A 15,593-nucleotide genomic window follows, 5' to 3' on the forward strand; every position below is an offset into this window, starting at 1 on the left:
ATGAGACACTTTCTCGTAATAATGACTTAGTTTCTCGTAATAATGTCACAAAATTAAGATTCAAACCCTATTAAAACCCTTTTCTGGGACACTTGAAATTTTGCTCAGGAGCATTCATATATCACTTGTAGATGTTACTACTCTTCGAGTGGCATTAACCTGTGGCAAATTCAATAGAATGGGTATGATTTAGAAAGACACACACCTCTCAATAAAAGGTCTAACAGCTGAAAATTCATATCAGAGCAAACTCCAAGCCCTGAGGTCAAAATAACTGCCTGTAGAGCTCAGAAACAGGATTGTGTCAAGCCACAGATCTGGGGAAGATTTCAGAAACAAATTCTGCTGAACTGAAGGTTCACTGAAATATTTAGCCTCAATTATTCATAATGGAACACGTTTGGAACAACTAGTACTCTTCCTAGAGCTGGCCTCCTAGCCAAACTGAGCAATTAATGGAGAAGGGCCCCGGTTTTTTGCAACAAAGCAACTAAAAGACTCGCAGATAACAAGATTGTCTGGTCTGATGGACCTCAATTCAAGAATCGTGTTTGAACAATTCAAGAATCGTGTTTGAAGGAAACCAGGCACTGCTCATCACCTCTAGAGTACCATCCCAAAAGGAAAGTGTGCTGGTAGCAGCCTCATGCTGTCGGGCTGTTTTTCAGCGGCAGGGACTGAGGGACTCGTAAGAGAAGGAAAGCTCAACGCACCAAAATATTGAGATAGCCTTAATGAAAACCCAGTCCAGAGCATTCAGAACCTCAGACTGAGCAGAAGGTTCACCTTCCAACAGGACAATGACCCTCAGCACACAGCAAGAGTGGCTTATGGACAACTCTGTGAATGTCCTTGAGTGGTCCAACCACAGCCTATAGGCTTAAACCCATCAAATATTTCTGGAGAAACCTGAAAATGTCCGTCTGCCCCCATCCAAGCTGACAGAGTTTGAGAGGTGAAGAGGTGAGGAGAAGAATGGCAGATAATTGCCAAATGTACATGTGCAAAGCTTGTTGCATCATATCCCAAAAGACTTGAGGCTGTAAAGGTGCTTCAACTAACTACGGTGTTTACAAAAATGACACTGTGAAGCTGCTGCATCTAATTTGAATATTCAAATATTTTTACATATCAGAAAGGGAAACATCACCATTTTTGATGATTCATGTTTTTAACCACTGCATGTGCACAGACCGTGCACTTGACATTCAGAACGATTTAAAAATGACTGTAATAACCAATCCAGCACAAATTTGTCTCTGCAACATGAGATGTGTCTGACTACTTTCTTTTTTTTTTGTCTCACACACTGTGGCTGCTGACTGGTCTATTGCATCAGGCAGTCAGTTCTTTGTAATTGTGACTCCAGAGATCCCCCTTCTCAAGCTTTGGACTCTCCAGGATGAGTAATAGAGGCTGGGGCCATGCTGGCTGCCCTCCCACAACACACCAGCCCCTGCTGCAATCATATGCAATCCTCTCATTGCCAAATAGTGCTGTGCTTGGTTGCCTAGAGACCAAGGTCACCTGGGTAAAGGCACCTTAGAAGAGGAAGACACCATAGCAGCGCAACATACAACTACCATCATGCTTCCAGCTACCAACCCTTCCTCAAACTGCTCTCAGATCTGTTGCTTTCAAACCAGCACTGTTTCAACAAGCAAAATAAAGTACAACCAGTCAGCTATTGCTAATATAGTGTTAAACACTTTCATAATAGCATGTGTCCACCTTTGTGTTATCAATAAATGTGTCTGAAATGCAATCTAATTAACTCAAGGACAAAGCATCATTAAATTAGACCCCGCAGTCTGTTGTCACGGCATGAAAGATTGCGTAAACGATTGCTTGTCTTTGCACCATGCAAGCTCGTGTTGCAGCTGATGTGTCGAGGGGAGATGCTAATTGATTTCTCCTCATGAGAGAGTGTTTCATCACGCTTTGTTTTTAACCCTCTCTTACAGGGGCTGCACATGACGGTCTCGCAGGAGTTCTGCACCTCTACAGTCAGAGTCTGAGACACAGTGAACTAGTAAGATGAACCATAACAAATGAGCCAGTACACAGTGTGCAAGGAAACAACTGTACATTCAACAAATGCAGGATGTGATAGAACATTTGAAGAGTAATAGTGTATAAAACAGGGGAAAAAAAGCACAAAAAAAAAACTTGCTGTCATTTAATTTATTCTCAGGTAAAAACGGCAATGATCCGTGAAGTCAAATGTAACAAACATCTTATAACAGCATTTATATTCATTTACATCATATAACAGTTTACATCATATAACAGTTTTTGTAGGACATATGGTTTAGGATGTAATTTACATATTCACCACTGCTCAAAAGTTTGGGGTCTGTAAGATTTTTAAATGTTTTTAAAAGAAGTTTCTTATGCTCAATAGGCTGCCTTTATTTGGTCAAAATTCAGTTAAACAATAATATTGTGAAATATTATATACTCCAGAAACATTTCTTAATATTATCATTGTTGAAAATTGTGCTTCTTAATAATTTTGAAGAAACTGTGATGCCTTTGAATGTGTCCTTGCTGAATAAAAGTATTTAAAAGTATAATATTATGAAAAAATCTTACCGAGTGCAAACTTTTTAACAGTAGAGTATTTGAACAAATATATATATCTATATATAGAAAAATGTAAACATTGAGGTGCATTGTAACTTGATCTTGTTATATCTTTTTTTTTTTTTTGCATTTTGTCAACATAATGAATAATAAAAAAGCAGCCTATTTTCACACCATTTAAAACCATTGGAATAAACAAGGTATAATTTACCCAAAAATGAAAATGGTTATATTTTACTCATTCTCACGTCATTTCAAACCTGTGACTTTCTTTCTTTTGTTAAATACAAGAGGAGATATTTTGAAGAATTATTACTGAACTCTTTTTTGTTTTGAAGAATTATTACTGAACTTTTAAAATTAATTTTTACTGAACTATTTTGTCCATACAATAAAAGTCAGTGGGTTCCAAAACAACACTGGACCCTCTGACTTTCATTATATAAGAAAAAACACCATGCCATTTTTCAAAAAGTCTTATTTTGTGTTTCACATGAAAAGATAATAAAGTTTTGGAATTGGCAATGGCATGAGGGTAAATGTTGGCAGAATATTCATTTTTAGGTGAACTATCTCTTTAAATAAAATAACACTAGTCTAGAACTCCAACATATCAAACATTTGTTTTAAATAATAATGTGTGTGATCAGTCACACTGAAGAGTCTGTAAGGCATAGCAAAAAAACAAAAAACAAATCAGTAGCAACAGCAGTAGTAACATTCAGTAGCAGTCAAGGTACAATGTGTGTTGGGACACAGCAGTGAGGTATAAATGTCAATTTAAGTCAATATAGCAGTCTAAAGGCTGGCCAGGGAACTATACGATCAATAATTACAATCAGAAACCGATTTTTGCCAATCAAGGGCTGGTTACTTCTTCTGTACTCTGTCCTTATAGGCCCACAGCTTTTCCCTGTGTGACAAACTAAAACAGTAGCCAATGGCCTTCTCAGTTTCACTGATTCTCTTTCGGAAACGGTCTCTGTCCCTTGCAAACACCTCCCACGGTCCCTTACGAGATGCTTGAAAAGCAAAGGACCAAGCTTGCATCTTGTGGACTTGTACGATAGGAGAAAATTTCACCTGGAAAACATTAGCAACATGCCGTTAGCAAGCAATGATTGACAGCTGACATAAGCGCCATAAAGGTGCGGTCAGATTAGCTCATTTTTGGCAAACTTTTGCAGGCAAAATGGTCAATAGTGTCAATAGTGGTGTGATGTATGAAGCACAGCTCACACAAAAATCACTTTTAAACCAAGCAGCTTTCTGCTGGTCAGCTTGGCAAGTTTGCGAAATCTGTGTGGAGAAATTTAAATTCCCAATCACGAAAATTCGCTAAACAACAGTGACCACACCTTAAAGAGATTGTTCTCACAAAAATGAAAATTTTTGTCATCATTTACTCACCCTCGTGTCGTTCCAAACCTGTATGGAGTTTCTTTCTTATGTTGAACATAAAAGAAGATACTGTGTAGTAGGGCTGCACAATTAATCGCATTTCTAATCGCGATTACAATTATGGATGCCACAATTACGTAATCGTTCAAAGCGGCAATTAATCATTCAAAGTCCACTTAAGTTATTCTGTGTGATTAAGATGCTTTTTTGTTTCTTTCTACATGTTATCTTAAGGGTTTTTCCATTGTTTTAATTTTAGTATAACACTATAAATACCATTTATATTTTTTTTATAATTTAAAGAAGAACCCAATCCGATGTATAGTTGACATTTGAGGCTTAATACTATAGAAAAGCACTAAAAGTTTTTCAGTTAGAGTGTTTTCAGCTTGTTTATTTTCATATAAAAATACGGCTTGCAGTTGCATCAAACAATGGTATAAACATCATTCAATGTAAATTGTGATAATCGTAATTAATAATCGTAAATCAACAATTATGATTTTTTTCATAATCGTTCAGCCCTATTGTGTAGAATGCTGGTAATCAAATAGTTGATGGTCCCAATTGACTTCCATCGTAATTCCTCCCCTCCTATGGCAGTCAATGGGGGCCTGTTTGGTTCTTCAAAATATTTTTCAACAATTATGATTTTTTTCATAATCGTTCAGCCCTATTGTGTAGAATGCTGGTAATCAAATAGTTGATGGTCCCAATTGACTTCCATAGTAATTCCTCCCCTACTATGGCAGTCAATGGGGGCCTGTTTGGTTCTTCAAAATATTTTTTTTTTGTTCAACATAAAAAAAGAGCGACATGAGGGTAATTTAATTAAAATTGTAATTGTAATTAAATGATGACAATTTTCATTTTTTTGGTGAAATATTTCTTTAAGACCGATAATTACCTTCTTAAAATTGGGACATTTCCTTTGGTTGCCCTGAAGAGCAGTCAGACCAACATGTCTTCTCCATGGCACCACTGATAATGTCTCAACTGGTAATTTGTGGCAGCAATGGCGAGCAACTTTACTTGATGGCAACTGTGGCTTTGAGCGTCTTGAAGATTTTAAGAGTCTATTGGTTTTATTTTGTGTGTTGTCACTGGGCGAATCGTGTTTTGAATGTACTGATGTAGCTGGTGAGCTTTGAAGAGGGGCTCTGAAATTCAGTGGGTGATATGGGTCATGATTCTGAGAGAGGGATCTCCATAAGGCCTCTTCTTCTTCATCTTCAGAACCTGGTTTGGAAGAATCAGAGCCTGTAGATGCAGTGGATTGTGATACAGTGGGACTTTCAGCCTTCAAAACCACCTGCGTTTTGCTTTTTTCAGGAACCACACTGGACAAACATGCCGTGAAGTGTAGAGGGTGATATGGATCAGTCGAGCTGGTCAGAAGGTCCCAGAGTTTGTCATTCTCCTCTCGTTCTCCTTCAAAACAAGAGCTGTCTGTGCTTCCCCAGCTGAACTCGCTGTCTGAGGATTGACCGACTGACTGCACTTGACATGGAGCTTGAGCCTCCTCTGTAGATGAACTACATGAATCAGGATCACCGATGGGCTTCTGATGCTTTACAAACTCCTTTGCAGAAAACCCAGACACATGTGCAGTAAACGTGCAGGTGTTCTCTCCGCATTTCCTCTCTGATCCTCCTAATAAGGTCCAGTCGTATCCATGTTTCCACATGGAGTGATCTCCAATATAGTGGTCTTCAGTGTCATTGAGACACTCTGTTGCGTGGGACACAAGGTCGTCCACCAAGGAGCAACAGAGTTCATCGCTGACCAGACTGGACAGGACAGCTCTGGAGTGAGAGCTCACGTCAAATGGGTCCCTGCCGAATTTTGAAAGTGGACTGGAACCCCCGACCACCATGTTTTTGTTGTTTTCAAACAAGGATGAGAGCAGGAAACCATCAGAAGGGTCTCCTGACCCACTTGTCATGTGCTGAATGTGTTGCCCTGTCTCGTCTGTAATTCTCAGATGGACTTCAAACCTGAACATCTGGAAAACTGGGGACCAAACAAAGAGTTACTAAAATTACCTTAGGCCATAAATAGAGGCCTTTCTCATAATTAATAATAGAACTGTATAATTGGATGGATGGAAGGATGCATGGATGGATAGATGGATAGATAGATGAATGATATGTGTTTTTAATCAATAATAAAATGTTAAAATACTGATAGAAAAATACAATCCATATTATCCATAATATTTAATGGAAAGTTTTTGTCCCTTCTCATAAAGTAAGTAAATAATAATAATAATAATATGTATGAGTGTATAATACTACTAATAATAATAGTTTAATGAATAATAAAATTAAATATTAATGATAAAAATGATAGTATAAACATAATATAAATAAATTAACCAGGTAAAATTGAATAAATACTCAATTATATTATAATAAACAAAAACACTGCAACCCGGAGTTATTTGGTTTAAAATGCAGTATTGCATCACTATTAATGTTAGAGCGCGAGAGAGAGAGAGAGAGAGGGAGAGAGAGAGCGAGGGGGTCACATCACAAACACATACCAGCTTCATCACTGTGTCTGTCACGCGACTCTGTTCCCCTTTCGGGCTCTGTCTTTACATTTATTTTGAAAGATGAAGCTCGCGATTATGGTAAGGGGCGTTACATTTCCGACGAGTGCTTGCGGTGTTCGGCCAATCACAATGCACTGGGTCAGCTGGCCAATCAGAGCAGACTGTGCTTGTCGGAAGGAGGGACTTTGTAGAAAACTAAGCGTTTGAGAGAGGCGGGGCATAGAGGACCTACAATAATGTACAGTATTTGAAAAATAATGTGTTTTTTGAACATTAAAGCATGTCAACATATTCTGTTACACCAAATACACAAAATAATGATCTTTAAAAAAAGCATCATATGACCCCTTTAAATATTTCGTATACCTGTGATTTTTGTGGTCAAGAAAAAGAAACTATTTTGCAGCTTTTTTTTCTCCATTGTATTTACTCAAGATTATTTTGGAAGGATTTGGAATTCTATATTAACAGAAAAAAATATGTATATTTGATGTACTATTTTTATACATAAAATGAAAATGTGAATTATAAAGAACAACATATTATCCACTTGTTTATTTTGTTAGGAAAGTTCCATATACATAAGAAGAAGTGGGCTCAATGTAAACCACATTTTGCACATTTTATAAATGACTTTAAATTATATGCAAATCTCTTAGAACAAACAAAAACAAAAAAGCATTGAAAACTTTATGTAATTTTCCTGTGTATATTTGATGTACTATTTTTATACATAAAATGTGAATTATAAAGAACAACATATTATCCACTTGTTTATTTTGTTAGGAAAGTTCCATATACATAAGAAGAAGTGGGCTCAATGTAAACCACATTTTGCACATTTTATAAATGACTTTAAATTATATGCAAATCTCTTAGAACAAACAAAAACAAAAAAGCATTGAAAACTTTATGTAATTTTCCTATTTTTTTTCTCTGGCAGCTAATAATGTTAATTTGATAATATGAATATGTAATACCTCATGTTCTTGTGGCATTGAATTATTTAAAAAAAGCATGAAGCAACAGGTTTACATATTACTACTATTACATCACGCAGTTACAGTAAGCATACTATGTAATCGTGGAAATATATTTCAGACCCATAATTATTAATTTATTTATTTTAATGATAAAATAAAGATTGAATGAAGGGAAAAACATATAACGTTAAAAATATAACCAGACTGAATCAAAGTCCCTTTAAGGCATTTTGAATTGTGCATAAAACATAAGATTTTTTCAGATAAGGCCTCACTAATTATTGCCGAGGCAAATTTCAAACCACGCTATTTTGAACATTGCTCTACTACTAGAAAAAACACTGTAGAAAATTACGAGATATAAAGTATATGTCAGAAGGTCATATATTATATTAATTTAATCCGTAACAGATTTATTAGTAAGTAACAGGCCTCAATAAGAAAGTGCAACCTAATACACTTAAATAAAAACTGCTGCCCAGATTACAAATATGCCTAATTTAATATTAGGCATAACATTTTAAATTTAAACTTAAGTTAGTGTTTTCATTCATTTTCCTGTGCATTACTGTGGTACAAATATTTGTGACAGACAAAGCCGCTAACTGTAGCCTATGTAGCCTACTTGACAATTACTTTACAGGTCGCAAGTCAAATACATGGAGTAAACCTCAAATGCCTAAATGCGATTTTAATCTACCAATGTATTATTTGAATGGAAGCAGTTGGAATTCATGAATTCATGATGAATTCATGACGATTGGAATCATCTCTATCCTTTCGCATTGTTTTTCCATCCTCAAAATACAAAATGTACATCTACAGCAGCCCTGTGTGACTGTCAAGGAGCAAAAAATCATGTCAAAATCGTGTCAAATCATGCATACTTCCTTATCAGTAAGCTCTCACCCCAGTGACAAAGCAAATGTGTGCACTGGCCTGACTGCTTGTCTCTTTTTCTCCAGATGCTTTCTCACAGCAACAGCCTGTTTTAACGAGGTGGTACAGAAACGCTGGCAGACCTGAGGTCAGGCCTTTTAGACCTTTAGAATTTTACTGCCAATGACAAAGCGCACCTGGGCCACACCACAAGAGTCCCTAAGGATCACACCAACACCTCAGCAGAAATCATTAGTGTGTGAGGGTCAGAGCTTTAAAGGTGTAGTCCACCATATCATTTGAAACTTTTTGACTTTATTTTCTTCTGTGGAACACAAAAAAAGATATTTAAAAGAATTTTGGGAACTAAACAGATTTGGTTACCTTTTACTTCTTCTATCATTTAGTCAAAGAGGTTTAGAACAACACGACACGGGTAATTCAACATGAGTACAATTCACCATAGTTGCTCAACATGCCTAAATGAAGACAATTTTCTTTTTTGGGGTAAACTATCCTTTAGCCACAAATCACCAGTGTTGTTATTGTTATCTAGAACTATAATCATTTTAATCTTTAATTGAAATCAAGCAGAAATAAAATAAAAGTGTCATAAGAAAAACTTAGTTAACTAAAAATAATTTTAAGCTGAAGTACACAAATTACTAAAACAATTTAAAAAAGGTTGAATATAATAAACAAAAGCAAAATAAAAATAAAAAGAACGTAAAATTACTATAATAAAAAAAAGAGAATAAAAAATTCAAAGCTAGTTCAAAATATCAATAATTACTATAATAGTATATAGATGATAAATAAAATAACAATAGATAAAATAATACCGGAAATCACAGGGCATGAAATTAACTTGTCTTCATCAATGACAACAAGAATATTAAACCTTATTATAATATATAATAATAAAATAATATAAGTAACTCACTGTATAACAAAATGAAAACAGTTTCAACCAAATCTGAAAATATTAAAGTGCAAAAGGAAAAAACAGCTGTATGTTTCTTGCCTGCCCCCTACTGGTTCAAGTACATTTTTTATCTCAGAACAAAAATTATACAGAGAGGTGTTCAAAAACATTTAATTTTCCTTAAGAGAGAGTAAGAATTACAGCAAACATTGATTCGGTCAGGTTAAGATAACCAATAAATAACTGGCCATGTTAATATCCATTCAAAATGTATTTTTAACAGCCATAAAACAGCGAATCAGATCACTATTTGCAGAGTGAGTGATGACAATCTTATACATCTTTTTAAAAATGCTTCCTGGTAAACTCACAGATTACGATTCAGCTGAGCTCTGGCAGTAGCTTTTAGCCACAGGTGCTGTTCCCTTTTTAAAGAGGGGTTATTACACAAATTCACTGGTGGATTAAAAAAACAGCTCGACCAACTCTGTTCACACCATGGGAAGTACATACTACATTATCTTACAAAACAGGGCCTTTGTTAAACCACAAATGTACTGAGAAGAGCGAAAATGAAAGGAGAGCGTGTGAAGGCACCCTGTTATTGTTCCCTAAAGGGACGTGGTCATGAGTTTGTTCAGTTCACTTGGCACATTATCAAGAGCACAGTGAACTCTACTGTGCTTGTTTTGATAGCTCAAAACCATACAGACTTTTAATGTGTCTTAATTGCATATGTAGAAAACAAAAGTGTAAAAATTAGCAGTTTTAAAAATACAGGTGTCAATCTCTCTCTATATGTATAATAATATAAACTCTTCTTTAAGTAAGCCGTTTGGTCCTCTTAAGTTCCAAATGTACAGAACACAAATGTTGAATTCACACATCAATTTAGGTGGTTTGATTCTTTCGACAAAGACTCAACCTTGATTAGTGTCATAGAGAGAGAGCGAGCGAGAGAGGGATGCTGGGGAATGTGAAGTGGTCCTGTAAGGGCACTTGATGCAGACACATCACCTTTTGTGGAAGACTGGTGGGGAGGAATCGTTGGATCTAAAAGTAGGGCACCGTTGTGAGCTTGTACCACTTGACGGTCTCTCTGCTCAGGTCAAAGTCTTTAAGGCTGAGGGTGATGCCACCCAAATAGCAGTTCTCTCGCAGAGACTCCGCACTGAGCACGCTCAGTTGAAGCTCCCTTTGTTTCAGGGTTTCCTTACTGTAGCCGCTGTACACCAGCTACGAGCAAAGAGAGAAGGAAGTTGTTAATTAACTTTAGAATAAAGCATGCATGGTTAAATAGGCAGGTTTTACTTACCATTTCATTAAATGTCGGGTTCCTAGTTTTCCTGGCAATCTTTGTTTTGCGTTTGGATGTTTTGTGGGGGTCTGGGAGAAGGTATGTTTTCACATAAGGGTTTGGGTCTGCACCGTCATTTGATATCTGTGTTTGGGAGAAAAAAAACGAATGAGATTTTGGAATAAACAGGAACTGGCATCAGTTTAAAGACAGGTGCTTTTGATATTTCTTACCAGGTCTTTAATGTGCATGACCATGATGAAGAGTGTGCTGTTTCGGTAGGACACTGACAGCTTCACCTCACCCTCCACGCGGCCGGTGGTGGGACTCACTGGAGGCATATCTGCCAAACAGTCATCAAACATATGAAAACAATCATGATAATGTGGTGCGTTCAACTCTAATCTTTAAAATACATTAAAAAAAGATGAGATTCAAAATATGACACACATACCTGGAGTTTTAGAGAGTCCTTCAACCCCCTCGGTCTTGTCATCTCTCGCAATAGGGTGGAAGAAAGTGTAGATAAGATCACACTAAAAAAAAAAAATCATTTACTACACAGTTACACTACTGTTCTAAAGTTTAGGTTCAGTAAGATTTTTTTCTGAAAGAAATTATTACTTTTATTAAGCAAGAATGCAATTGATCAAAAGTGACAGTAAAGTTTCAATTTAATGCTGTTCTTTAGAACTTTCTATTCATCAAAGAATCTTATAAGAAATCGAGATTAAAATTTAACTTTAATCTTAATGTCTTTCAGTATTGATAATAATGTTTCTTGAGCACCAAATCAGCACATGAAAATTATTTCTGAAGGATCATGTGACACTGAAGACTGGAGTAATGGCTGCTGAAAATTCATTAAATCAAATAAATTACATTTTAAAATTCTAAAATAGAATTATTATGACTTGTAGAACATAAAAGTCTCTTCAAAAACATTTAAGAAATTCTGACCATGTTACTAAAAACCAATGAATATTCATTTGAGTGACATAATTGGTTGCCTCATCACTCCCAGAGATTAACCAAAAAAACACTACAATTCTATTTTATAATATATTAAAGCAACAACTGTGTAAGTAAAATTTCAATTCACCCACCTGGGTGACTTCTGTTGAGCTCCTCATCAGATTGTGCACATAGCTGCTCAATTCCACCTTCCTTTTGGATGCCACATCCTTGATATGTGTACGACCCAGCACCATTTTACTGGGAAATCTAGAAACAGGAAAACGACTCTTAGGAACATAGAAGTTTAGAATTTGACCAACCACGGTACAAGAGGTGAACTCATATACCCCGGCAACTTCCACAGAGGGAAAAGGATGGTCAACTTGTTGTGCAGTTCCTGGAACTCATCAAAGGTGCGGAAGACAAACTGCGGCTCATTCTGACCTTCCCTAAGGATCCGTATAACGTACGTCTGAAAGATATGGAAGAAAAAAAAAAGGTAAAATTAGGAAAATATATTTTCTTGAAAAGACGATACTAAGCATATTTACAAAAGAATAATTGATTTTGTAATAATTTTGATGAAAATTAAATCATTTTTGTTATTACAACATAACAAGGCAACAAAATATATTTCTGTCATGCCAACTCTTGGAGGGATTGGCATGGTAATGTACATGACAATGTTAATGGATTTGGTCTTGGCGGAATAGATCTGCTACGCTGCTGCGGCAGAGCAAGTACAGAGACTTGCTACTGCCAATACATCCACAACATGCTGCTGTGAGCATGTAAGAAATACATACATGAAATAATCCAATATGGCATACATGAATCACCTCGTAGCAGATCTATACAGGTGGAGCTGGGGAAGGTGGAGGGTTTCTGAAGCAAGCTGCAACTGCTACACAAACACTAGTCATATATTTGAATGTTGAGCAGCGAGCTCATTGGCTACTGATACAGGAGAGAACCAATCAGCTGTGCCATGTGATAATGATGTCATTAGGTCAGATTGAGTTAGACCTATCGGACTGCCAGAGGCATCTCGAATCCTGCCATCCTGCTTCATAGTGTATGTCCGGGGAGCGAAGGAGAGGATTGGCTCGTCATTGGAGGGAAGCCCAGAGAATCGCAACTGGGCCAGATTATGGATAAAGAAATTAAACTTTGTGGCCACACTGCCCAGACTGGATTCAATCAACCTATAAGAAAAAAGGTGGAGGAAAAGAGACAGGTATTAAAAATTTTATTTAGAGAGCAAAATAAATAAATAAATAAACAAACAATACATTTACCTTGTGAAGAAAATGGTAGCTTCAGCATCTGTAGTCTGAGGTTGAAGAGCATCATACACATATTTAAGATCTTGGACTCCAGTCAGCTCAGGTAAACCTGACTGTGTCATCTGTGTTGAACACACAAATACAGAATTGATCAATAAACAAGTAAACTGTAAAGCAACAAAAGTCCTAAATGAAGAAAATTATGCAAACAGCTTCCTGTCATTAGGGTTGTGCAATTAATGTCATGTATCTAATATCCGCAAAAACATTTACACAGAGCCCTTCTTGTTGACACAAGATTCAATGGATGACACACAAATGACTGTTTTGTTTCCAATGTGGTGCTGTATAATACCAGAGACAGCAGGTTGAGGAAGAGATTGGAGTGTTTGCGTATCAAGTTGTAGGCTTGGGAGCAAAGGTCAACGAAAAGCTGGAAGCGGCTAGTGGGTCTCTCGCCTCCATTAATGACATAAGCCATATCAGAGGTTAAGACAAACGGCGCTCGGTCCCTGCAGAGAGAAAAAAAACAAGTAATAAAACCAAACAAAACCACAAACTGGGCAGTCTTACATGGCACAACTCATCATTCACCTTTTAAAACTCCCAATCATTTGTGCGTGACCCAGGAACTTCCCAAAGTCTATGTGGAACATGTGGCCAGTGGAACGCAGCATGATGTTATCGTTGTGACGGTCACAAATGCCTAGGATGTAAGTGGCCACGCAGCATCCTGCGCAGGTGTAGATGAAATTCTCTGAGGCCTGACAAGAGACGGGTTCGATTAGTTTGAAATAAGATCAAAACCCAATGAACCACATGAACTTGGTCTTGACTAAATCTGCTATTTATAATCATCCAGATACCTTCTCATATTCATCCTCAGCAGGGTTATACTTGCGGAGCCACTCGGCAAGAGGTTTGTCCTTAAAGGAGCCCGTCACTCCGTACTCCACCTGAATCTTCCTCAGCGTTTCAGAAGACGGAACCAACTCTACCATGCCTGTGTATCCAAACACAAATGTTATAATAGAAGCAGATGCTACTGTACATTCACAGAGTCACAAAGTCATTTTTAAGATCAAAATTTTACAGCACAAATAAGTCATAATCTAGGTTTTCCACGTCAATTTTCAACATTCTCTCTTATCCGTAGAATTAAATAGGCCATTTTTGTTGTACCTACAATGAATAGGCTATTCATTCACTACTGTTCAAAAGTTTGTGGTCAGGTTTTATTATTATTATTATTTAAATAAAAATAAAAACAAGGATGCATCTTAAGTGACAGTTAAAACATTTATAAGGTTACAAAAGATTTCAAACAAATGCTGCTCCTTTGAACTTATTAAAGAATCCACAAAAAAATATTAAGCAACACAACGGTTTCAACACTGATAATAAGAAATAATAAGAAATGTTTCTTGAGCAACAAATCAGCATATCTGAATGATTTCTGAAGGATCGTGTGACACTTAAGACTGGAGTAATGATGCTGAAAATTCAGCTTTTCTATCACAGGAATAAATTACATTGTAAAATATATTAAAACAGAAAAAAAAACTCTAATTGTAATAATTTTTCACAATATTACTGTTTTACTGTATTTCTAATCAAATAAATGCAGCTTTGGTGAACATAGGAGACCCCTATCAAAAAATGTAAATATCTTACAGACCCCAAACTTTTGAACGGTAATGTAAATCATAAGTCTTTTTTTTTTTAATTACATATTTAACTATTTTATTCTAGTTGGAAAATAGTTAAATAGGTTTTAAATGCAGAGCAAAACATACCTTTATCTTTGCCAGTAGAGATGCATTTAAAGTTGACAATGCGCAGGTCCAGTCCCTCCTGCAGCCAGATCCGATCCATAATCCGAATCATCTGCAGCGCCAACATGTCCTGCCTCAGATCCTCTCCAACCTGAATTACAGTTAAGACAGATAAGCTATTCGGAAATACCTAAAAAAAAAAAAAACAAGAGTATCTAGAACTCTGTGCTTAAACATGTAGGTACAAGATTTTTGTTCTACTACTGATTCGACCACTAGAGGGCATGTTCATGACTGAGATGGGACTTTAAATTTGGTTCTTTGTCTGTGGCACATTTCTAAGTGAAGTCTAGTTTCCATCAATCATACATGTTTATAGTTTGAATTCAATGGAAGATCCTACTATTGCAATTAACATAAAAAGAAACCAACTGCTCACTACTGTCAAACTAAGGTAATGTAAAACAATAACAAACCTCAGCAGGAATACATTCTGTCTATGGAGTCCCCTTCACTATACTGTACACACACCTTAAACATGACGTTAATCTCGTCTCCCAGCGGGTCTGCGTTAACCAGTGCAATCTTCAGAGGTACAGCGTTGGAATTGAAGAAAGAGCAGGCCTAGTTTCAACAAAAGCAGCACCATGTTACAAAAGCAGCCTCAGGGTTTTAGTTAAATCTCTTATTCAACATGGCAACAAAGAGGGTCTTTGAAATGGGGGCAGATCAGACTGGAGGAGAAGAGATGGAGTTAAGTGACACAACTGTGCTGAGTGTGCAAAACTCTACATCTGAAACAGGAAGGAGGGGGGAGTGAGCAAGGATGATAAGGAAGTGAATCACATGTGAACGCTTCCACAGCAAAACGGAACAAAACCTGGCATGCCATGAGAACTGAAGAGATCTGTTCCTTGGCTATGTGGTTTTTGAAGCTTCTATAGAAA

The 15,593-nt window shown here is 36.7% G+C and overlaps 2 protein-coding genes across 3 annotated transcripts in view; both read right to left on the reverse strand.

Annotated features, from left to right (window-relative positions):
• Positions 1-131: 131 nt before the first annotated feature.
• LOC107567888 (protein phosphatase 1 regulatory subunit 15B-like) lies at positions 132-6,026 on the reverse strand. Of its 2 annotated transcripts, XR_001606681.1 has the most exons (3): positions 4,895-6,026; positions 3,306-3,669; positions 132-142 (listed from the first exon to the last, which is right to left on the reverse strand). XR_001606681.1 is itself a non-coding variant. In XM_016253664.1 (2 exons), the coding sequence occupies exons 1-2, from the start codon at positions 5,990-5,992 to the stop codon at positions 3,457-3,459; spliced, it is 1,311 nt and encodes a 436-aa protein (XP_016109150.1). In that variant the 5' UTR covers positions 5,993-6,026; the 3' UTR covers positions 2,990-3,456. The 2 variants fall into 2 exon arrangements, 1 of the variants encoding a protein (XP_016109150.1); XM_016253664.1 differs by lacking the exon at positions 132-142 and having other exon boundaries at positions 2,990-3,669.
• Positions 6,027-9,781: 3,755 nt separating this feature from the next.
• The window catches only part of LOC107567881 (phosphatidylinositol 4-phosphate 3-kinase C2 domain-containing subunit alpha-like), a 34,032-nt gene continuing 28,220 nt past the window's right edge, over positions 9,782-15,593 (reverse strand). The window contains exons 20-32 of the mRNA XM_016253659.1: positions 15,178-15,270; positions 14,668-14,797; positions 13,738-13,874; positions 13,466-13,635; positions 13,227-13,383; positions 12,884-12,993; positions 12,624-12,790; positions 11,933-12,080; positions 11,735-11,852; positions 11,083-11,164; positions 10,862-10,971; positions 10,647-10,772; positions 9,782-10,567 (exon numbers count right to left, since the gene is read on the reverse strand). Of these exons, the coding sequence (XP_016109145.1) occupies positions 10,385-10,567; positions 10,647-10,772; positions 10,862-10,971; positions 11,083-11,164; positions 11,735-11,852; positions 11,933-12,080; positions 12,624-12,790; positions 12,884-12,993; positions 13,227-13,383; positions 13,466-13,635; positions 13,738-13,874; positions 14,668-14,797; positions 15,178-15,270 (1,731 nt within the window). The 3' untranslated portion in view covers positions 9,782-10,384. The remainder of the gene's footprint in view (positions 10,568-10,646; positions 10,773-10,861; positions 10,972-11,082; positions 11,165-11,734; positions 11,853-11,932; positions 12,081-12,623; positions 12,791-12,883; positions 12,994-13,226; positions 13,384-13,465; positions 13,636-13,737; positions 13,875-14,667; positions 14,798-15,177; positions 15,271-15,593) is intronic.

Source organism: Sinocyclocheilus grahami, unplaced genomic scaffold, assembly GCF_001515645.1.
Source record: "Sinocyclocheilus grahami isolate Dianchi unplaced genomic scaffold, SAMN03320097.WGS_v1.1 scaffold1194.1, whole genome shotgun sequence".
Taxonomy (NCBI): Eukaryota; Metazoa; Chordata; class Actinopteri; order Cypriniformes; family Cyprinidae; genus Sinocyclocheilus; species Sinocyclocheilus grahami.

What these genes read in the sequence shown, in the direction of transcription:
- LOC107567888 (XM_016253664.1), bottom strand. Translation starts at nt 5,992, where the DNA reads ATGTTCAGGTTTGAAGTCCATCTGAGAATTACAGACGAGACAGGGCAA. An exon ending in AATGTCCCAATTTTAAGAAG is followed by an intron (nt 3,670 to 4,894) that starts GTAATTATCGGT and finishes AATGTTTTCCAG; the next exon opens with GTGAAATTTTCTCCTATCGT.